Source organism: Lepisma saccharinum, chromosome 11 (assembly GCF_977018435.1).
Source record: "Lepisma saccharinum chromosome 11, izLepSacc3.1, whole genome shotgun sequence".
NCBI classification, from domain to species: Eukaryota; Metazoa; Arthropoda; class Insecta; order Zygentoma; family Lepismatidae; genus Lepisma; species Lepisma saccharinum.
In genome coordinates this window covers 44,967,369-44,992,192 of record NC_139239.1, presented here as the reverse complement: position 1 = coordinate 44,992,192, position 24,824 = coordinate 44,967,369, and the positions used below count along the sequence as shown (strand labels likewise).

The 24,824-nt window shown below is 37.0% G+C and overlaps 1 protein-coding gene across 4 annotated transcripts in view; it reads right to left on the bottom strand.

Moving 5' to 3' along the window:
- Positions 1–1,081: 1,081 nt before the first annotated feature.
- Positions 1,082–24,824, bottom strand: part of tgo (Aryl hydrocarbon receptor nuclear translocator homolog tgo) — a 316,871-nt gene continuing 293,128 nt past the window's right edge. For all 4 annotated transcript variants that reach the window (XM_083130983.1, XM_083130982.1, XM_083130981.1 and 1 more), the window contains 6 exons: positions 23,389–23,547; positions 22,012–22,162; positions 21,373–21,503; positions 20,395–20,600; positions 8,178–8,331; positions 1,082–3,858 (listed from right to left, as the gene is read on the bottom strand). In XM_083130983.1, coding sequence (XP_082987109.1) covers positions 3,629–3,858; positions 8,178–8,331; positions 20,395–20,600; positions 21,373–21,503; positions 22,012–22,162; positions 23,389–23,547 — 1,031 coding nt within the window. In that variant the 3' untranslated portion in view covers positions 1,082–3,628. The remainder of the gene's footprint in view (positions 3,859–8,177; positions 8,332–20,394; positions 20,601–21,372; positions 21,504–22,011; positions 22,163–23,388; positions 23,548–24,824) is intronic.

Below are 24,824 nucleotides of genomic sequence, written 5' to 3'. Positions count from 1 at the left end.
AGGAAGACAACAATAATAGGAAATGAAAGACATTGGATTCATGAAATTCAACAACATTAAATGGTCATTTCTACCATCATTCATTGTCATACTCGGCAAACATTTTTAAGTAGCATTCCTGCATAACGATCATTAAATATCTTTCCATTGGACAACTGTAAATGGGAAAAGATTCTTCTTGCAGCTATGTGTATGGTGACATTTATATGATACACTATTATTGAGAAAATTGCACATTAATTGCAAGGAAGATTTTGCAATGTCCACACAATGAGAAGGAAGCTTCACTTCAAAGAGTCTGTTACAAATTAATTATCTGTAGCATTATACATTCAATGATTCAGTTACGAGCCTTGCATTAGATGAAAACTGTGCATTTCTAAAAACCAACATTGATGAACCTGACTGGTTGTTGCTTGCTTGGAGTATAAGAAACTGATTGTAAAATTTCAAGTCTTGAAATGAACTGTCCTTCATATATCCTGGTGGGATCTTGAGCAACAGAAGTTTGCCTGAAAACAACCAAGGGGACAATGTTATTTTTAAAGCATGGAAACTTAAGTTGAAATATTTTGGGAAAAATAAATAAAAAAACAACGAAAATGAGTCAAAGAAGTGTTTTGGGGGTTACCAGGTTAAGTTGGCATTGTGTCAAACATTTCAAGTGCGTACATGATTTGCTGTTGAGAGCAATGCATCAGCTCGAACATTTGATGGTAATGCTGACAAACTGATTGGTAACCCAATAATATTTGCATGAATCACATCACCAGGATAGCTACAATTCCTATGAGTGTTACACCTACTTATGTGTGTATTAGAAATTCTGACTGGATCCAAGAATCTCCTCTAAGGATTGGTGCGGTAGAAACGTATAATCTTGGCAACAAGGCACAAATTATCACTCTTAATAGGAAAGTGATTGCTTTAAACGTACCTTTTATATTACAAATAAAATTTCAAATGTACAAATTTTGCATTTTCATTCTAAAATCCAAATAACATATTAAATCTTCTGTAAGTTATTTATTTATGGGCCACCAATTGTCTTTATTATTTATTTTCCTTAATTAAAATGAAAACATCATTTTTCTTTTATATTCTGAACTTATTTATTTCTATTACAAGCACAAAGAACAGGTATAAAACATTATACCTGTAACATCTGACAGTTTATGCTAGCATTTGTGTGAAATAATTAAACTAATACAAAAGAAGGAACTTCTGTACAAAACAATTTGTACCTTTCATTTGTTTTCCCAAGTTAAAATAATATACACAAATTAATGACAAGTTCTATGAAGTAATGCAGTAATGACAATGAAATACTTCATTACAAATTGTTACAGTTTAAACCAACTCATTGATTTATCTCATGTTTGCTATGCAAATACTCTTTAAAATTTAAAATACAATCAATCAAGTAGTCCACATTAATAAATATGTAATTAACTTTTGAAAGATTTTTAATACAAATAATAATCTGTCCAGATGAATGCAAGGGGAGTAAAGAGTTGCATTTTCTTCTGGAAAGACCATATTGTGAATGTTCTCTTTCAAATCAAATGTATATATCTCTTTACTATCAAATATTAAAGGAAATTAAATTTTACATTCATTTACTGAGTTCAACCACAGAACACTAGCATATATCTACAGTTACTAAGTATTTAAAAACATTGTTCAGTTTTGTTTTCACCTACACACTCACTCACATACACTGAAATTTATGATATGTGCACAGTACTTAGCAGTATTTCAACTCGCTCATTAATAGTCAAGATAATTTGTCAACTGTTCATTCAAAAAACATTGTACTCTATCTGTACAATCCAAATACTTTCTTCCTAAAAAAAAAAGAGGGGCAAAAATAAAGTTTATTTTACACAAGGAGCATTATTTCAACTCTCTAATTACTTAAATGGCAACATAAAAAATTTAACATACTTTTATTATGTTACAATTTATAAATGCAAATTGTGTTGCTATAATTATGCCTTACAAAAATAATAATTTTTCGTAAGTTTTCTTTTTAATAAATGAAGTGTTTACATAATTTTCACACCAGGGGAAATAAGCCTATAAAGATTAATATTGTTATTAGTAATAGTTCATCATTTTTACTTGTTCTGTTAGCACAGGTGGCAATTGAGAACAACATTCTTATGACGTGGCTTCCCCAGGAAACTCTGTATATTTTAACTCTAAATGATACACACATTACCTTTTATTTTTCTCTGTAAAAGCTAAGATAATTCACACCATGGAAATGATCATTACGTTATGTACATGGCATTACCTCTCTAACTGATGTGGTGATTATTTAGGAACATGGCCTCAGCTGTGCAGCTAATGCCGACTCAAAAGACACATTCAACCTTTTTTTTTTGTACACAGATCTTCATAATGCTTATAAAATTGTTTTTCCACTTGTGAATGCTTCAAAATATCACCTCCCATTGGATGCTACCTTAAACATGAATAGTTTCTAAATTGTTGCACCAAATGGAATTATTAAATGTGGATAATACCTAAATTTGTAAGATGTAATGTCCAGATTTTGCACAAGCAGATAAGAATTCACAGTATTTTCTTGATGCAACTCCTCGTAGAACTTGCTCTTTCAAGTACTAATTGTATGTTATAAACAGTACACAACTGAAAAGTGTTTTTCTTTTAGGATGTCAAAATTTGTCATTGCTAGATTCCCCACAGCAGCATACCAATAAAATCTCTGAATATACCATGAATCTAATTACACATTTTACAAATTACAACATACTGCATTCAATAACTTTTGCACAGGAGTGACAGCTGTTGTTAAAATTAAAACTACAGGAGGGATTTTATAGTCTTCAAACTTGACCTTATTCATAGACCTATAGTAAAAAAAGTTTCAAAATGTAACTTGCAGCCTCCAAGATTGTACATTAAAATAACAAAAAGGAACCAATGGAGAAAACCTCGTGGGATAATTATCATGTTTCTAACCTGTATTAGGACTTTTCCTAATTATTCAATCAAAGGAAATGCACATCCATAAATAATTAGGGTAACTGAAATAATCACTTGATCCACTAAATGTCTCGATGTGTACGTTAAGTTTATGATTAGTACTTTGAACTCTTCACCTCCAATTAATTAATATCAACTTGCAGTGATCCACTGTACTTTGCATAGGTGGCATACTCTACCACAGGCCTTGAATTCTGCAGATATGTTTGTAATAGAATGACTTGACAAGTGAAAATTTGATCAACATGCACAGTAGGTTCCTACAAATCCCTTATTATTTATCATTTGCTTCTTTGCTTCCTTCTTCTTCAGTTGTATTGCACCTCACAGAACATAAAGATGCTTGTTTTAATTCCTTTTAAAAGATGCCGCCACATTAATTCTGGTTAACTGTTTACAGGGAAAAATTAAAAAAGGTTTCTGAATTTGACTTGCAGTAGAAAATATATAACAATAACATGAAAACCAGATATGTCTCATATATTACAAAAGACAAAGGTAGGAATATCCGTCTTCTTTCACTAGAACTGAGAAGAAGAGCATTCCTCTGAACGTCTGTGCTGCATGACACTAAGGAATGAACGACAAGGAGATTGGCACCTTTTTACCAACCTCACTCAAAATTTGTGTTGAACATGTTGAGATCTTCGAAGGTGGCTGTTCCACTGGAGTCTAAGATTTGCAACATGTCCGTCAGTTCCTGCTGCTGCCCAGGGGCTCCAGTTGTCCCCCCAGCTGCTCCCTGGCTACCAGGTTGCCCCCCCGAGGACCCAGCGTGACCACTTCCGCTGGAGCCTGGGCCTGATTCGGATGTCTGAGCAGATCCCTGCCACTGCCACATTGCTGCAAGGTTTGAGAACAACAGTGGTTAGCATGATCTATTAACATGTGCAACATGGAAATACTGCACTCTTCACACAATATTAATGGCACATATTGTGTGAGAACCAGAGGACGTAACTCCAATTTATCAAATTTATAGATTATTTAAACAAAACTGAAAACTGCATTTTTGGAGTTACATTCTTCTGGTTCTCACATGATGATACATTAAGGGAAAAGGAGAATGAATCCAATAGAATTACAATTATGCTTCTTTCTGCCTAAACTCAAATATAGTGTGCTGAAGCAGCAAACTTTACGGGCTATACTTAAGACTAAAACTATATTCCATTGAGCAACAGCTCTTTGAGAGCCAAAGCCTGCCAATAGCTTTTTTTCATTGGGTGACATGTGGTCAGTGCATCCCATCTCAATGCTGCTGTTTTTTTTTTTTCGAGACTACTACTATTTTTTAAGTAGCTTCCCAATTATCCTTATGATGTTGGGTCAACATCGAAATATTCGAAGGCTCCCACTGGGAATTGAACCTTGGACTGCTTGCACCAAGGCTAGAATACTAATCATTTGGCTATATGGGAGCCCACTTGAACCAGAACCTTTGATATTCCAGTCATGTGGTTAACTGTTTAGGCATAGCAACCACATTTTCACAGGATATGCTAAACTTGTGGAATTAGTTTTAAATAATACAGGACTATTATACATCAGAAAGAGATTTTGTTCTCCTACTTAACCCATCATATTTTTTACTAACTCACTTGTCAGAACTTGCTGTTTTGAACAAAGCATGATTTCCCATAGGCCCTTCTTCCTTGAACCTTCCTAACCTTTTTAGAAAGAGTCTGTACTGAGCTGCCATTCGGATGCACATTCACATTCTGTGGGGGGTGGAATCATAAAATTTACGAGTGTTAGCAACTACATACTATATCTTATTCATGAGATCTGTGGGGTTGTGTTAGTACCATTGTAAGTTAATGGCTAAAGGGAACAATGAATATGTGATTGTGACAGAATATAAGTGCATCTTGAAGAGGATGTTGGAGTTGGATCAAGTAATCAAACAGACAATGAGGAGGATTACATTGAAGACTATGTTGCTGTCACTCAAGAGACAGATTCAGATACTGAAAGTGGGAAGTAAGAGGTGAATTTCACTGAAGGCACTAAACTTTCAATTTCTATTCCATGTAGTACACACTGAGATGCACCTTTGCAGGCTAATGAGGCTCTGGCACACTGCCAGCATAATTCTCTGTAGGAGTTTGTTTTATGTAAAATCCACATGTTTGTGATTGTTCCTTCACTCATCTCTTATCACCATTCATCCCTATCATCATGATAGTCAAAATTAATCAATCAATCACGAAAGATAAAAGAAAAACACTTCTGAAAACAAATAACAATAAGGTGTAATTTCTTTTCCTTGTAATTTCAATTTAAAATTAATTGATAATTATAAAAAATTCTTTTATTTTGTATTTTAGAAAGCATTTTTTGTACTTTTATGATTACAAGAAAGAAATGTAATTTGCAATTTTTTTTTAAAATTCAACTTTTAGATGTTATATTTTAGGCCCTAAACTTCGTATTTCTGGGACTGTGTGAAGTAAGAACAATTGTAAATAAAAATATAAAGGTAAATGAGAAACTAACAAAATTATACGTTGACTCGAACAAATGAAGCATGCTTACATATTTGTGTACCTGTTTATATAATTTGATTAATTTTGGTGATCGCAGTCTCCACCCATCTTGAAACTTGGAGCAGTCTGCTTTGCAAGCTTTAAGGCTGCTCTGTTATGATGATGGCCACTAGGTGTGCTGCTGTTGTAATGACTGTTGTGTCTGGCACTCCAGCTCAACCCAAAGATGTTCAATTGGGTTCAAGTGAGGGCTTTGGGCAGGCCAGTTAAGCACTTCCACCTGATTTTTCTTCAAACCGCAACAAAATTAACCTTGCTGTGTGGGTAGGAGCATATCATCTTGATACAAAAATGGGCCCATTCCAAACTGTTACAACAGTGTGGGAAGCATGTTATTGTCTAAAATGTCTTCGTATATGCCAGAGGTCATCCTTTAAAACTAAGGGCCCAAGTCCAAACCAGGAAGAACATTTCCAGACCAATAATCTGCCACCAACAAATTTCACTATTGACACAACACACATGCCAGATCACTCGTCACTGGCCTGCTCCATAGTCCAATGACAGTGATGTATGCTCGACTACAAAACAACATTGGGCATTGGTGTATGACCATGAAAACTAAGTTCTATCACTGGCCTCTGTACCTGAGGTGTGACAAATTCTCTGCATTCGTTGATCACGCTGTCTGACATGCTTCACAGTTCACTGATCCTAATCAGTGATGATTGGTTTCAGTGCTCCCACTTGACAATGACTGCCAACATTGGACCAGGGAATATTAGCTGCTGAGAAATCTCTGATGGAATGTCCAAATTCATGAGCCTTGATGATCATGCCCCATTTGAAAGCACACATCTCTCTCCGTTTACTCATTGTTACAGCAAAGGTGTCTAGAGTGTTCTTGTGCTTGTGCACTTCACTTATATATCATTAGTTATGTATGTTGATGTCATACTGGGCAAGTTCACTTGGAGCACAGGGGTGTCTGATGACTTTTGGCTACATAGTGTATCTTCATGTTAGGGGGAATAAAAAACGTGGTTCATAATAAGAAGACGTAAGTGTTACTTGTAAACGTTCTATTAATTCACTCACCAGAACTCCGGTACAAAAAGGATGAAGAAATTTATCAGCATTCACCCCTTGCTGGAATTCACAATAGAACTGGAAAACCAAGGCAGCATCAACTTTCTAGACCTAACTTTCAAAAGAAGGGGCAACAAATTCACCACCACAGTCCAGAGAAAACCTTGGACAGGGAACCAATATATCCACTTCCTCTCCAATCACACACCCACACATAAAGCTAATGTATGGCTTAACTTCTAATGAAGAGCTTTCTCTCAGTGCACAAGTGAAGAGGATCTGAAGGAAGAAGTTACCGTGGTTACAGACATGGATTCAGAATGGGTACAAAGTGCATCAACTTTCTACATTGTGTAGCAAAGCCAAAAGCAGGTGTGACAACCTAACCAACACAACCCAACCAGCAGTAATAAAACTAAATAGATTGCCTTCCTTTCCACCAGACAACAAACATCCAACCACCTGACCAAGACCCTGAAACAGTATGACATCAAACTTGCACACAAACCAGTGAACAAAATAGCCAGTGTCCTAAGCAAGCACAAGAGATCTTTCCTTTCACCACTAAACAACCCAGGTGTATATGATGCCCAATATGAGTGCAACTCGCATTACAATGGCAGATCCATCAGATTCATCAACGAACGTATACAACAGCACTTAACAGATGCAAAAAAATCCCAACCCATCACCGGACTAGCAAAGCACCTGAAGTTTAACAAACGTAGGATCAAAAAGTTTCAGTTAGGCTGTGTGCCTAACACACACTGATTGACACAAAAATAAAAGAGACGTACACAATTATGCACTTTCCACATGATCTGAATATCGACAGTGGTCAGGCACATCATGTTTGGCTCCCACTATTGCAACAACTCAAACCTATCGCACACAGCAGACGAACTGGCTACACCAGCAATAGAACCTTTACAAGTAAGTTTCACAGAAATAATTTAGTAACACTTACGTCTTCTTATTTTTAGTGTATCTTGTTGAACATGTTTTGTTGTTTAGTGAGAACCAGTTTCAAGTCTCGGCTCATCTTGTATTTTATCCTGGAACTTGTATTATCTTGTATTTAGAATGTCAAATATTGTAATGTTGCCTTATGCTATAGTTCTTTGACACACCTATATTTTGACCATGATATAAAACATGTGATCTATGTATTTGTGCACATCAAGCAAAGCAGACAATTTTCTGTATCCCTTGCAAAATTCTACATTCCTCTTCTATGGTTCTTTTCTTACTCCTGCAAGGCGTAGAAAGTAATATGGTTGTCTGCAATTTTACCAGAAACTGTTATTCTTTCATGGCAATCACTTACTTCAAACTCAAGACACTGGCTCATTGGTGACAGAAGGTATGCTAGCCAGCAAGACATTTTTGCACTTCAAAACCAGATGTCAACACCACACCTGCCCTTAACGAAATGAAAGAATGTACCTGTGTAGGATATAAATATGTCAATCTGGTATTGCAACTATACAAACATGTGGTAACTACACTGGTGTATATGCATATAGCCTGTCGGCCAAAAATTTAACATGGCTGTGAATGAGTAATTGCTCCATTTTTTCTCACCTGTTGATCCTGGTGTTGACGTAGCTGGGTGATAACCACCGCTCTGTGTTGGAGTCAGAGGCCCTCTTGTGCTAGTGCTCAACTGGGTGTATGTGGCACCACTGGGAGATCTCGATGGACTGATTTGACTATACTGATATCCTTCCGTTACACTCTACAGGGGAAGAAAAACAACTTGTAAGCAGAATTCTAACACACAATTTATCACATAAAAAGAAGAAAAATTCAAATGAACGATCCCTACAGAATAAAAAAAAAAGTAAAGTGCTCCCCTGTAATTAGCACCACGCCATGAAGGCGTATAGGGGGTGTTGCAAATAATAATATAATGAACTTGTAACTTCATACCAAAGTGATGTGTAAAATGTCATCTGGCATCCCTGTGACATGTCTAAGGTTGTACTGGTTATTTATTAACTCTGTATGTATTTTACTTATTACACAAAATTTACTAGTAAATTACTTGGGTGTACAAAAATATTTTTCTTATTCCTTAAATACCCAAATGGTAGGAACCATACTGTGGCCCAATGAATGTTCCAGACATTATTTTTTGTATTATTTCATAAACTTTCAGCTGTCATGACTAACTTTCTTGCTGGCATAGCCATGTGATGTAATGTTGGGGGGGGGGGGGGGCCTTTATTGTTAAAATGGAATTTCTGCACTTAATGGGTTCAAATTGACACATGATTTTTATACTAGAGTGGAGCATATACCAAAAGACGCACAGATACTGTTTACAACCCTAAAGTACTGGTGGTCTCTCAGAGGAAGCAGGGATATACTGCAATTTTTTTGATTTTTACAGTTTTAAAAAACTTTTCACCTTTTGAGACACATATTTTAACAATACAAACAAATGGGAAGTAAAAACTACTGTAACTTATGGAGAAGTTTTACTTGCAATTAAACATTTTTTACTCATTATAAACTGATATTGTTATTTTGACAGAGAGGAGTTTCTGAGGTATATTTTCAAATCCATTAAAATATGCACACTTACGAGGGTCATTTTTTCCCTTACATGTTTATTGCATGTTAGGCAGTATCTTCTTGACATTCAGTGTAGTCCCCCTGCTTCTCAATAACCGTATCCCGCATCGGAAGATTTGCTGTGCCACTGCAGAAAACTCTTCCAGGGAGGAAAAACTTTGTCCACGCATGGGCTCTTTCAACTTTGGGAATAAGTCTAAGTCTGGTGGACTCATATCAGGACTGTATGGCCGGCGAGTCACTACTACCTACTCATAATTGCTCAGCAAATTGGTCACAACCTTCCTCCGGAGCGGGCATGCAAGATGAGTGGTCCATCTCGAAACAAGCAAGGTCGGTTTTGTGCATTTTTCTGCGTAATGTTTGGATCAAGGCCCGATAAAATGCTGCCGTCACACTAATTTCATATGAGACTATCAGTCACGATGATTTCTAGGTGATCATAGGCAAAGGTGGTTATTTGCTTCACCTTTGATTGTATTTGGCGAAATTTTTTGGCACTTGTTTGACTGCGACTTCAACTACGATTCATAGTCTACTGTCCACTGTTTGCTCACCCAAACTTCACGCAAAGCACTGTAAATTTCTGTTGGATTTTTGCCATGTAAACTTTTAATTTTGATGCATGATGTTTGGGCTTCAACTGTCACAGTACCCGAGGTGTCTACAGATGCCATTTCTAGCACTTGTCACTTCTCCAACTGGCGTACACTAGGGAACTGATGAATACACATTCTGCTTCCACAAGTCTTCAACTGCAACTGGCGTAACGTTTACTCTGATTGCACCATCCACTCTGCAGTGTTGCCACATTGTGCATTATTTTTTTAAATGACCCTCGTAATAACTACATCATGAAACAACAGTAACTACTGAGACGAACTGACTGTGGAGGGTTTATCCAATACTCTACAGCGCGATAAGGAACCCCTACCTGTTTCCCAAACTTGCCCCTTAACTTCCAACTAAATACCGAACCGACAAACCCGTCCCTATTCGCCTCGCCAGTAGCATAGGTAGCTATGACAAGTGAGCTACCGATGAATATTTTCAAAAATTTAAAGTATTATTTGCGAAATTTACACAACCTGCCAATCCAACCGAACTTTAACTTTAATGTATCATTACTATCTGGGACACCCTATATATATATCCCACACGTGTGCAATTCCTTAATTATTCTTTAATTAACTTGTCAATACCAACGATTTTTTGCAAGTCACTCTAAAATTGATAGTCTATGAAGATTTCTGTGTATTTCTAAAGAGGATAATTATTTATGATCAGTGTGAACCTGAATTCCCCCCTCCTGGAAGAGAAGACAGTTATTAGCACACAAATTATTAAATCTCTTTACACTGATAAATTATTTAGGTGAATGTGTAACACCACGGTTTCGAAATGCACATTTATTAACAAAGCAAGTAATAAAAATAAAGATCACTTTCAGACATGATTTCCTTTGCAATAGGAAAATTAAACAAAATAAAAAAAAAATGGATAGCTTTCAAGTTTAACTAATTTATGAAAACATGTCTTCAAACAGCTTGTTTAACACATTAAAGCTGATAACAGCGGTGATAGATTCCACACTTCAACTATAGGTTACTCATGTTTTAGAAAAGGTCACATGACCTGGAGTGACAATCATAACAATTCACTTTTACAATTAACAAATATGAAATGTTAATTTTATTCTCATTGTAGGTCCATATTCATATCCCTTGCAAATATTATCGTTCAGCAAATTCCCGTAATCAAATTATTTTCAATATGACGAAGCCACATCCTTTGTTATTTTCCTAGGTTCGTGACTCAAGAAGTTCACATGTAATGGCCATAACACAATGCATGCATGCTTCAATCACTGAAACGTTATGTTTCAAAGCTTCTTCAACAACCCCGCAGTTGTCACTTCAATACTAGAAGAATTTGGTACTTACATTATTGTTCCGAATACAAACCATGTGACTCTGACAGCCGGCAATGAATTTCACTTATCCTGCAGTCTGACAATCGTTCGTCTCGTTACATGATCATGTCCGTATTTCCCGAACTCTTGCGCTTAGAACTTGATATCAATAATGGCTTGTACTATCTTTATAAATCCGATATCCTTTGATTCTTCACCGCTCGTATTTACTTGCTACTTTCTCGTTCTCCATCTTCTTTGCGAGCTCCCTTTCCCCGCGTTCAAAAGTTCCAGTTCCGGTCAACACTTTTTTCTTCTTCTTTTATTCCTGAGAGATTTTATGCGCACTAAATCTCATTGAAGTCAATTACCATCTTTCAATTTAAGCACCCATTAAAGACATAATCTTTCAATTAGTTACATAATTATCACTTTGCCGTACCAGTTATCGCGATGACCAAAAAAAATTTTAAAAAATGAAGTAATCAGCCTTAATTTTGCATACCAATACACATCATCTATGCACCGAGAAACCGCAAAGCCCATCTATTGAGCAAAAATCAAACTATTTGCGACAGCGCTGCAGGCTACTGCCACCTAGTGAGTAAAAACTGTACTCATTCAAACAACACGTAAACTATTCACATCGAGTCATATGAAAATTACCTACACTTTTGACATGAATTATAAAATATTAAATAGTCTGCATTTTAAATAGTGTTTATAACAATATTCGTTATAAATGGCGCCCAACAAGGGCAGAACCCATACAAAACGCCTCACACAATATAAATGAACAGAGCACTCTAATTTAGAACAACGGCATATACGAAACATAATGATTAAGTTACCTAATATACACCAACATTACTCATTCTGCACAGTCTATTCATTTGAGATCTTCTCAGAGAGTGGGAATTCTCAGTTCACACTGGTCACTTCATCCATGCATACTCTGTGCATACTGACTCAGGAGTAGGACATCCATTTACAAGCTAGCCCGCTGTAAGGTTGCACCCACTTGACAAAGAGCCCGCCGCTGGTTTAACTATACTTGGCCCAAGTAACGGATATAAGTTCCTTTACTCCTAATCATTATCCTCTAGCATCCTTTTATTTATAATCTTCAGATTGGCACAAAGCCAATAAATTAGGCGTAATCCTTCAACAATTGTCAAACCCAATTCAATAACCTATGCATTTCATCCACTAACTTATCAATACCCTTATTTCCATGAAAGGAACAATTTGTGTTCACTACCGTACTCCCACAATTTGCAATCCCAGCACCCTTATTTTGAAAAGTTTACCACAACGTGTCGGCCCGCCGCAAAGTCAAACCTACTTGACAAATTGGTCCGCCGCTGGTTTAACTTCACTTGGCCGTTGCAATCACGAACCTTCCTTCGCCACTAACCCTTACAACTGAACTACATCTTTATTAGAATGATCAGTTTTGCACAAGTCTAAAAGATTAGGCTTAATATCTGTAATAATATCCAATCCCATAGCCATAACCTTCTGCAACCAATATTTTAATTTCTCCTGAGTGCAACTCCACACTTTACAATTTTCAATGGAATGATTTTCCAATATATCTCCAGTTATGCAATCTACCAAATTCAACGTAGAATCATTGGTATTTTTTATACATAAGTACGGTCCTAAGTAAAGTTCACAATACTTTTTTATAACCTTGTCACTCAAGTTGCCAAGTTGATGGTTTTTAACAAAGACTAAATTCCCCATTTTAATGGCTGGTCTGTTGAATCTTCTCTTATTGATTTGATTCAGCTTATTTCGTCTTTTAGAAGAACTCGACCAACTTGCCATCAGCAATTTTGAATCCCAAGTGCCATTCCCAACATCGTTAAGTATAGGATGAAAGTCTACAAGTTTTCTACTCACATTCAGTCTCAGTTCAGCAGGAGTGAAACCTGTTTGCGACGAGACTGAATTATTCAAAAGGAAGAGAGCTTGCTCAATTCTCTCAGGCCATTTCGCATGATTATCGAAACATAAGACCCTCATAAGCCTATTTAGTTCACTATGGTAACGTTCCACCATATTTGAGGAAGGATGATATGTTGGAGTATATGCAACCTTTACTCCCCGCTTCTCCATCGCCTCCTGAAACAACTTTGACCTAAATTGTGGTCCGTTATCTGTAAACACCTGCATAGGTATGCTAAGATGAACAAAATAAATTTTTATCAATTTCGCGAGGACAGTTTGAGCATTACTATTTACAACTGGATAAGCAACTAAGTATCTGGATGCGGCATCCAAAACCGTGAACAAGAATCTTTCCTTTTTAGGCCCCGACGCGAACGGTCCTTGTAAGTCCAAAAACAAAGTTCCACCTGGTCTATCAATTATATGAGACCTTGAAACAAATTTTGACGGATGCTTATTGGGTTTCGTTCTTACGCAAACATCACAGTCCCTGACAAAATCTTTGATGTCATTCTTCATGTTCTTCCAATGAAAACTTTTGAAAATCAGAGCGAGAGTTTTAGCTACGCCGAAATGTCCCGAGTTATCATGACAATGTATTAAGATCCTACCGATCAAATTTATTGGTACACAAATCCTCAATTTACTCGGATCATGAAAATCCTTGATATATAAAATTTCGTCCTCTACAACATAAGTTTGGCCCCAAGACCTTGAGCAAGACACCCTGGACTGTACCTCTCCCAATACGTGACAGATAATTTCTTTCAGGTAGGGATCTTCCCTTTGCGCCGAAACCAATTCCTCCTTGGTTAAATTTAAGTTACCTAAGTACTGAGCACCTGAACAATTAACGTTAAACTCTGAGAGGGTCACACCAGGAAAACTACGACTAAGAGTATCAGCCACAACGTTTTCTGATCCCTTACAGTACTGCACCACAAAAGAATATTCTTGTATCTGTATAAACCATCGGGTGAGTCTGGCGTTCCAGGTATGAGCGGTCTCGAGCCAGGTAAGTGCTTTGTGGTCAGTGATTACAATAAACTGCCTTCCTTTGAGAAAGGAGGAGAATTTTGATATCGTAAAGAGTATGGCCAAAACTTCTATCTCAGTCGAAGTATAAGATTTTTCGTACGATTTCAGCAACCTGCTTACAAACCCCAGGGGTCTGATATGTTCATCTACCATCTGATAGCAGAAACCCCCTATCCCCACCAAAGATGCATCGGTCTGAATGTAAAATTTTTTCTCAAAGTCCGGATAAAACAAAGTAACCTCCCTTTTGACTACCTCTTTTAATTCTTTAAAAGCAACATCTGCTTCAACACTCCATTTCCACTTACTTTTCTGTTTGAGAAGTTCATAAAGGGGGTTTGCCAACATTGAATAGTTACGAATATACTTGCTCAACCAATTGAAGCAACCCAGAATCCTCTGTAATTGTTTTAGGTTCTCCGGCTTTGGTAATTGTTCTATGCTTACCACATAGGCTGGATCTTTATGATAGCCTTGAGTGGATATGACATGGCCAAGAAACTTTAACTCTTGCACCACAAATTTGCACTTTTCCACTTTCAATGTAAATCCTGCACGTTTCAATCTGGACAGCACTAACCTTACATGTTCAAGATGGGACTCGAAATCTTGGGATTTAATGATTATGTCATCGACATATACAACAGTGAAGTCGCTAAAGGATCCAAGAACTCGGTTCATCACATCGACAAACACTGAAGTCCCATTGACTGACCCAAATACCACTCTCTTGAACTGGTATAATATCCCATCAAACGAAAAGGCCGTAAATTTTCTACTGTCTGGATCGAGAGAAACCTGCCAGTAGGCATTTCCCAAATCAAGGGATGTGAAGAATTTGCACCCTTGGAATGATGTCAGTAACTCATTAATCTTCAGCGGTGCAAGTTGTTTGAGTTTGACATGCTGATTGATCTTTTTTAGATCAACACATAACCTGATAGCACCATCGGGTTTTGGAACAACCAGCAAAGGTGAATGGTATTCTGAATCAGAAAGTTCTATTACGTTCCATTCAAGCATCTGATTCAACTGTTCCTTTACCTTTGCACGATATGCATATGGAATGGGATAGTTTTTTCGTACAATGGGTTCGTTCGTGTCTAGCTCCATCCTATGCACATATTCCTTGCATAAACCCGGTACTTCGGTAAACATGTCTTGAAACTCCTGTAACATTGCAATTAATTGCGAAGAATGAGATTCGTCTAGAACTAAGGATCGTTTAATTTGGTCGCTGAATTCAGAAAAACATTTGCTCGAGGAGTCTTGTGAACAATAAACTTCTCTTATACTTAAATCTTGAGGATTTGGATCGACCTGTTCTAGTGGAGTAAATCTCAGGAAAACCTTACCATTGGGTGTATTATAAAAAAAGGCATTTAAATCAAAATTTAGCTCACCGTGAATTTTGTAGATAACATCTAAACCCAACAACAAAGGTACACTTAAACTCCTTACCACCACTAATTGAACAAATACATCATGCCCACCTAAACTAATCATTAACTTAGTGATTCCATCTACTGCTTTTGATTTAGTTCCAGTATAATCTAACAACCTGATGTGTGAAGCAGGCTCCAATCTTGGCCTAGAAATAATGGAAGACAATTCTCTCCACGCATCATTGGACAGCAAGCTCAGTTCAGCCCCACTATCACAGAGTGCGGTAAATTCCCTATCAAGAATTTTTACTTTTATCAGGGCAGAACCTTTATTATGAAAATCTACATTAATCGGTATTTTAGAACTAATCTGATCATAAAAATCTGAATCAGAATCACTATTGTACATATTTACAAATCGAATGGCAGGAATGGTTACTGTACTCCCGCCCCCTGCGCATGGACGAAAGTTCCCCTGACGTTTTCCGAACCTCTACAAACTACTGACTCCCGGGGTTGCACACCCTCATACTGGACACCTGACTCCACTACGCGTTGAGCTTCACGATTAGTTTGATTCCTACCTAAATTCTGTAAGACCCCTACTTGTCTCAGATACTCCAGCACTAGTAACATGCCATACCGGTTCCAGTGCACTTTATCTATTCTCCTATGAGAAGGATTGCCGAGATATTCCTCAAACAACTCTCCACGTATTTGTCCTCCCTCTGTGAAGAACAAATGAGATATGTCAAAGACCTGAACCCTGTCACCTTCCTTAAAGGAAAGAATGAACTTATTTAGTTCGCTCCACCTCTTCCAAACATTGGAATCTCCAGTTCGCATGACCTTTGGTATGGGTGGTAGAGTGAGGAAAGTAATATGTTTGGTTCGATCCCTCAATAACCATAATATCTCACGCAAATTACCTTTGATATCTTCTAACTGTTTAAATTTCAGAATATCATTGGTCCCAATCATTATTATTACAGAATCTGCTATACTATTAGAACCCTTCAACCTTTCTTTCAACTGTTCACTCGTCTGTCCACTAATACACAAACCTACGTGTCTATTCCCCTCTTCATCAAAACAGATTCGATAACCCCCAAAATTTTGTGCTAGGCGAACAAACATACTATCACCGATGAACTGCTTCTTATCTAAGATAGGTTCCGCGGGTTGACTACCAGATTGCACACCCCTGTTCACCTGAGAATTATCTACAATCATTCTGTTTATAGGAGGATTATCCATGCACGTACCCACATCACCCCCTACGACGTGAGTCCTGTCCCGTTTCCCTGAAAGGAAGATTCAGTGTTATCCATGGAACTAAAGGGACGTCTTTTAAATTTAGGACTCGTACGATCCTTTCTACCATTTACCTCCTGTGAATTCTTTTTGATCTGAGTATCTCCCTTAATTAAAGTATCTGATTCCTGAGAAACAGTTGAAACTTTGTTGATATCTACTTTATTTATTTTTGACTTTTGATAAGGTAACTGTTCCCTTTTAGGAGCTGTTTCTTTCAAAGATTCATAATTTTCGATGGCATGAATGGCATCCGTAAATGAAGATATGTCCGACATAACAAAATGCTCCTTGAGCTTATATGGTAACAAAGAACTCAATTGAGCTACAATATGTGTCTCCTCGGCATTTGGCTGTATGGATCTTAACAATCAAAAATTCTTTGAAAAGAACTGCAAAACGCCTACTTCAGATGACTTTACATAAGGTGAGTTTAGAATCTTTGCCAGGCAAGAACTCCTCCACCTTGAACTTTCATAATGGGCAATGAACTCATCTCTAAAACTCTGATAGGATAAGAACACGGATTTCCTTTCTTTGTACCAAATCTTGGCACTGTCAACTAAAAGTTTAGGGACATACATGAGGTAACTATTTTTGCTTACATTATATAATTCTAACATCTCCTCAACACGCTCTAAGAACTCTGTAGGAGTAACGTCAGTAATAAGCCCATTAAACTTGGGGAATTTTAACAGATCTTGTGGTTTTACACTTGGATGAGTATCTCGGAAGGAGCCAGGAATATGCCTAACTTCGTAATTACCATTCTTCTCCTTCAGTTCCAACCCACCGTTTACACCCAATGCCCTCTCCTTACTGGACTTAATTTTCCTATGTCGAGTCTTAAAAAAACTTTTCTTACAAGAACGGCCACTATTGGTGGAATCTGTGCTCATTCCTTCTTCCACATTGCGCGAACTCAACCTGGGTTTGACTGTAAAGACCTCTATGTCTGAGTCCTCTGTGGACGTAGCTTTATGAGCCACAGCCTTTTCCTGAATTGACCCCACGACCCTGTGAGAACCCCCGTCACCCTTAGAAACATATGCTTGGTGAAACGAATATTTATCATCCAACTTTGCCACCGTGACGTTTAATTTGTCCAACGAATTCTCCAAAGCCCTAAGTGTGGAACTCACTTCTTTAGGTAAAGTGTAAATGGGAGGAGCAGACACACCATCATGCGTGCCCTCCTTTGAATTCAAAGACTGGTCTTGACCCGGCCAAGAGAAAGGAGAAGTCTCTAATTTAATTGATTTCAAATTATCATTTCGAGTTTCCACTCCTTCTCGCGACAACAAATCAATCTCTACCAATTCCCGTTTCCTCTCATCTAAGCATTCCTTTATCCTTTCATCTATGTGATCCTTCAGATCTTCAATCTGTTCTAACCTTTTATTAACACCCTCCATTTCACTCTCTAATCTCGTGGAAAGCATCTCATACTTCCGTTCAACTGTTTCAGCCCTGCTCATGCATTCGACTCGATATTGTGATATGCAGAGACGCAGATCCTCAGTTTCAAACCTAAGGCTCGCAATGCCCTCTGTTGTTTCCTTTCTCATATCGGCAAGATCGGTACTCGACTGTACCTGTGCTAAGCTAAGAGCTTCAAGTTTCTCATGTGATTCCTGTTTACTTTGCATCATGAGAGCAAAAAGTGTATCTAAGGTCACTGGTTCTTGTTCGGTACCCATTTTTACGCACTACTAAAAAATTCAGTTTTTTTTTTTGTTTTTTTTTTTTTGAAAAGTTACATCTGTAGCCACTTAGCCACTGAGTCTCATAATCTTACTGAGACGAACTGACTGTGGAGGGTTTATCCAATACTCTACAGCGCGATAAGGAACCCCTACCTGTTTCCCAAACTTGCCCCTTAACTTCCAACTAAATACCGAACCGACAAACCCGTCCCTATTCGCCTCGCCAGTAGCATAGGTAGCTATGACAAGTGAGCTACCGATGAATATTTTCAAAAATTTAAAGTATTATTTGCGAAATTTACACAACCTGCCAATCCAACCGAACTTTAACTTTAATGTATCATTACTATCTGGGACACCCTATATATATATCCCACACGTGTGCAATTCCTTAATTATTCTTTAATTAACTTGTCAATACCAACGATTTTTTGCAAGTCACTCTAAAATTGATAGTCTATGAAGATTTCTGTGTATTTCTAAAGAGGATAATTATTTATGATCAGTGTGAACCTGAATTCCCCCCTCCTGGAAGAGAAGACAGTTATTAGCACACAAATTATTAAATCTCTTTACACTGATAAATTATTTAGGTGAATGTGTAACACCACGGTTTCGAAATGCACATTTATTAACAAAGCAAGTAATAAAAATAAAGATCACTTTCAGACATGATTTCCTTTGCAATAGGAAAATTAAACAAAATAAAAAAAAAATGGATAGCTTTCAAGTTTAACTAATTTATGAAAACATGTCTTCAAACAGCTTGTTTAACACATTAAAGCTGATAACAGCGGTGATAGATTCCACACTTCAACTATAGGTTACTCATGTTTTAGAAAAGGTCACATGACCTGGAGTGACAATCATAACAATTCACTTTTACAATTAACAAATATGAAATGTTAATTTTATTCTCATTGTAGGTCCATATTCATATCCCTTGCAAATATTATCGTTCAGCAAATTCCCGTAATCAAATTATTTTCAATATGACGAAGCCACATCCTTTGTTATTTTCCTAGGTTCGTGACTCAAGAAGTTCACATGTAATGGCCATAACACAATGCATGCATGCTTCAATCACTGAAACGTTATGTTTCAAAGCTTCTTCAACAACCCCGCAGTTGTCACTTCAATACTAGAAGAATTTGGTACTTACATTATTGTTCCGAATACAAACCATGTGACTCTGACAGCCGGCAATGAATTTCACTTATCCTGCAGTCTGACAATCGTTCGTCTCGTTACATGATCATGTCCGTATTTCCCGAACTCTTGCGCTTAGAACTTGATATCAATAATGGCTTGTACTATCTTTATAAATCCGATATCCTTTGATTCTTCACCGCTCGTATTTACTTGCTACTTTCTCGTTCTCCATCTTCTTTGCGAGCTCCCTTTCCCCGCGTTCAAAAGTTCCAGTTCCGGTCAACACTTTTTTCTTCTTCTTTTATTCCTGAGAGATTTTATGCGCACTAAATCTCATTGAAGTCAATTACCATCTTTCAATTTAAGCACCCATTAAAGACATAATCTTTCAATTAGTTACATAATTATCACTTTGCCGTACCAGTTATCGCGATGACCAAAAAAAATTTTAAAAAATGAAGTAATCAGCCTTAATTTTGCATACCAATACACATCATCTATGCACCGAGAAACCGCAAAGCCCATCTATTGAGCAAAAATCAAACTATTTGCGACAGCGCTGCAGGCTACTGCCACCTAGTGAGTAAAAACTGTACTCATTCAAACAACACGTAAACTATTCACATCGAGTCATATGAAAATTACCTACACTTTTGACATGAATTATAAAATATTAAATAGTCTGCATTTTAAATAGTGTTTATAACAATATTCGTTATACTACATAGTATGAAAAAAAAACATGCTTGAGAGCATACCTGCCGGAGATGAGGCTGGCTCCATGCGGTCTGTGCCGGGGTAGGGCTGGTGGTTGTTTTTGTTATGCGGCTGAGAACAGACCCAGTGGTGGCCTGGGCTGTCTGGGTCAGAGGCTGAGTCCCTGGGGATCCGTAGCCAATTGGTGAGGGAGTCGGATCGTAACTACTGTACACATTCTGAGTACTTGCAGGTCTTGCTTGTGTACCTACAGAAAGAAGAACATGAAATAAGTATGCACGCACATTAATATGGAAAATAAGCACAGAATATTCCTATACACCATTAATAGCTCTGTGAGTCATGTACTAAAACATCTCACATGCATTTGAGTCGTGGGCACATTGTGTTTGTGAATACACCATGTGACTAGTAATGCAAGTGCTAGCAACATTGTGCAAGAATACATATGAATAAGGTTGTGGTATTTACACAAATAATGTATTCTTTCTGTGCACATTTCTTTTTTTTACTATTATGAATTCTTTCGAGGGGAAAAATCTTGCAATTGTTCATGTCACTGCTTCCATTGTGTTGAGCACATTAAAAAAAAAGAAAGAAATTAGTTAGGAGTGACAGCACTGGTGTATGCAGGGGGGAACTGATCGAGCTCCAGTCCCTCCAAAAGTTGAGAAAATAAAAAAAAATAATGAAAGCAGTAAAGATCTTGGGATAAACCAAAGTGGTAAATGCAAACCTCCTTGAAATGACCCCCTCCAATCAGAACCTTTGTCTTAAACTTTGAAAAAAAAAAAGACTAAAAAAGGTAATTTGAAAATGCTTTATTATGTATCCCCCTGCATAGAACACAGCTAGGTAATGTCCATGTTTAGAATTTCAGCTCCCACTGAAAATAAATCCTGTGTACGTTAGTGTTCACAAGAGTATAGTAATTCTAAATGCAGATACACATTATGCCAACAATTAGTTTTCATAACACAAAAGAAGAAAAAAAAAATCTACATGTGAACTTGTCTTACTTTGAATATGGGATCCAATCATGTGTGGGTAAACATCTCTTCGTTGAAGGCTGTAATCCAACCCTGGCTGCTGATATGAAACTGCTTCGTTCGTTTCTGTTGTTCCTGTCTCCTGCTGGGGATGAAGAGACCTGCACGAGAAAAGCATTGTGCAAGGAATGAGTCACTGAAATTCACTACAAGATATTAAAGAAACAACATTTGTATTTGCTACTGTATAGCAAACATACACAAAACTCATATTCACTTTATCGATAGAACTGAATTAGCCAGGTAGCGGCCAAGCCAACCTCGGACCTCCCACAATTTCTGTGTAAATTTACAATGTCCATTCCAGGCATACTGCAACTTCTTGTTGCTACTGGACATCCTTGGACAGGTCAACACTACTACTGACATCTCCCTGCAATTGAAAGAACTAGCTATGAAATTAGCTCACACAGATTTAAGTTGTGGGGAGGTCATAAGATTGGTTAAGCACTTCATACTTAACAGTGATATGTATGAAGTGGTACATTGCTACAGCACTGGCACAGAAAAATAAAGACTGGACGACTACTGTGGTTCTGTCAAGTCAGGGACAGTAACATAATTCAGCATTAGAAAGTTTGGTTGAAGGTTTTCACTGAAACTACTCACTTGGCAGAGGCATTTGTGCACACGATGTATTCCACATCATCCGTGTAAGGATTGAGGAAGGCAAATGCAGAAGTTCGCAACCAAATCCACTCTCTGTTCTTGGCCCGGAATCTGTACATCACTGACATGACTTGACCCTTCAATTTCAGAACTGGAAGAAAATGTCAAAGTCCACATAAAGGCAATGATATAAGATAAAGAAACTGAAAAGCAACTAACAATACCTTAAAAACTTAACATTTTAGAGAGGATAAGAAGCTCAACTGTTCAATGAACACATATGACATCTAAATATCCACAAATACTGATTCTTCCCTTCCAAAACATGAGCAATGTTGAAAATTACACATCTGCTTCTTACAATTCACAACCTGATTTTCTGTAGATAAAAAAAATCAATTATATTCATAACTTTTAGTATTTGTAGAGGCACATATTTTTGGTAAATAAAAAGGGCCAATTTCGAGTTCAAAAGCGGTAAATAAAATAAAATATCGGTGTTATAGCGGTGAAAAAATGGATGAAAAGTGGTATATAAAATGACATATTGGTTTTAAAATTGAGAAAATAATCCTAAATTTGATTTAAAAACTACACTTATTCCACAGAATTAACATTTCACTTCTAATAGCACATTTATGTAGTTATCAGAGTATTAAGTTTATTTCTGTGTAAAGGAGTCCATTTTTGCTTCTCCAATATTAACAGCAGAATTAATCAATTTTCCGGGAATTGCATAACTCTCAGGATAATTCAGACCTCGGAAGGTGTCGCGTCGGTATATAAACGGTAAATTTCGTGTTTAAGAGTTAATTTCGCTTTTTGCAGTTCATTTCGCATTATTTCGTGACAAAATATGGTCACAAAATGCACCTCACACCTTTCAAAAACATGAAAAATTAACACTACAATGTGGTTTTTCAAATTTCGTTTTTTCATCAAAAACGAAATATGCATGCCCCTAAGTATTTGTAATCTTCTTGTTTTACATTCCTATTTTCTTCCAAACACAGGCCATAACATGGTGCCTTGTCTAGAATTTTGATTGGAGTTTTGTTTAGTTAATGCAGCTGTCTCAACAACAAAGTATGATATTCTCCTTGCTTCATTTAACACCTACACACAAAGTTCATGACAACATACAAATGTGCATTAAGGTAAAATATTATTCTTGTTATTCACACGTTAAGGTTAGGTAATAATGGCTGTGCAACCATTACACTGCTCCATAGCTGTATGAATGCACACACACTTGAAATATAATCTTCCAAACTTTGAATTTAATTTCAATTAAGCTACTTTTTATGGTGTATTTTCTATTTGATTATTATTTACTGTCAATTTAAAATTGCACAGTAAACAGAAATACCATGGTACCTTGTTCGAAGCTTTCTTTCATATGAGTCTGATCTTCTGGGTGAAAGAAATCAAAGCAAGATTTCCCCAGCAATTCAGGAGGAGAGTATCCCAGAAGACCCATGACCCTCTGGTCCACAAAGGTGAACTTCCCTTCCATGGAATGTCTGGAAATAAATTCTGCAAAGAAAAATAACATGGAATGTTACTCCATTTAAAGCTACACATTAATGCACTATAAGACTCACAGACCTCAAGGTACCAGACTGGAAACGATGTGCTTTTGTTTAAGCTGCACATCTTCGATCGTGCATAGCCCCAGGGAGTGACAATATGGAGGTGATGCGCATTCTGATCTGAACCTGCAGAATGAACCATTGTTGCCAACCTATTTTATATTACCTACATAACTTTTTTAATTTGTATTTGCATCCACTGCTCATTACAGTGATATCAGAGCATTTATACGTGACATATTAAAAGTAGTATACTCGAATCTGTAACATTCAAATTATTCAGACAGTATATTGCAGACCTCCGTGAAGGAGTGGTTAGCACTGCATGCTACGACGATAGGGGTCCTGGTTTCAATCCCAGACTGGGATTAATAAATGCCTTTTTAAGTAACAAAGAAGTAATGTGTGCAAAATTATGTATTGAAAAGTGGATTCTGTAAGTTGCCAAATTAACGAAGATTCTTCATGAATTTTACCTAATTTCTCATTGTCGTGATTAGCTAAAATGTTAGCAAAACCACAGAAAATAGGAAAATACAAATATAAATTATTATACAAGTGACCTCCCTCTTAACTATCATGAACCTCGTTCCACATTATATTCACGCCGCGCAGGAGGTGAAGAAAAGTACAGAAGCAAGAAAGCGATCAAATGTAACAAACCAAACCTACTCAAGAGAGACAAATTGTTAACACCCGAGAGCATGTTGATGTGCATAGAGTACCACCTAACATGCCCACGTTGTTGTTGTGTTACTACGTACAAATGACAAGTGTATGTAATTCACTAACACTTCTAACCTGTAGTTATTATTAATATATTACATATGAATTGTGTGTTCAGTGAACGTAACTACACAAGGAAGTTAGTGTAATTTTAGTACCATTTTATTAATGTAATAATATTGATATAAATCTATATCTTGGAGCAATATTGTTATGACATGAGTATCTGGTTAGGTATATTTAACATGACAGTAGAGATACAATTTTGACTATTCAAATTGTCAAAAATAAAATATACACACGTGTACATAAGTTGTTGGTATTATGAACATTGGTATGGGATACTCAGGTTAGACATACTTCTCACCAAATTTTCAGATCAGTCATTAACGTAACTGCATTAAGGAACATTTACATAAACTCCAAGACTGAAATCTCAAAACTTTATTAGAATAACACTGAAAGCAGTAATAACACTGTACATTCTGTAGCAAT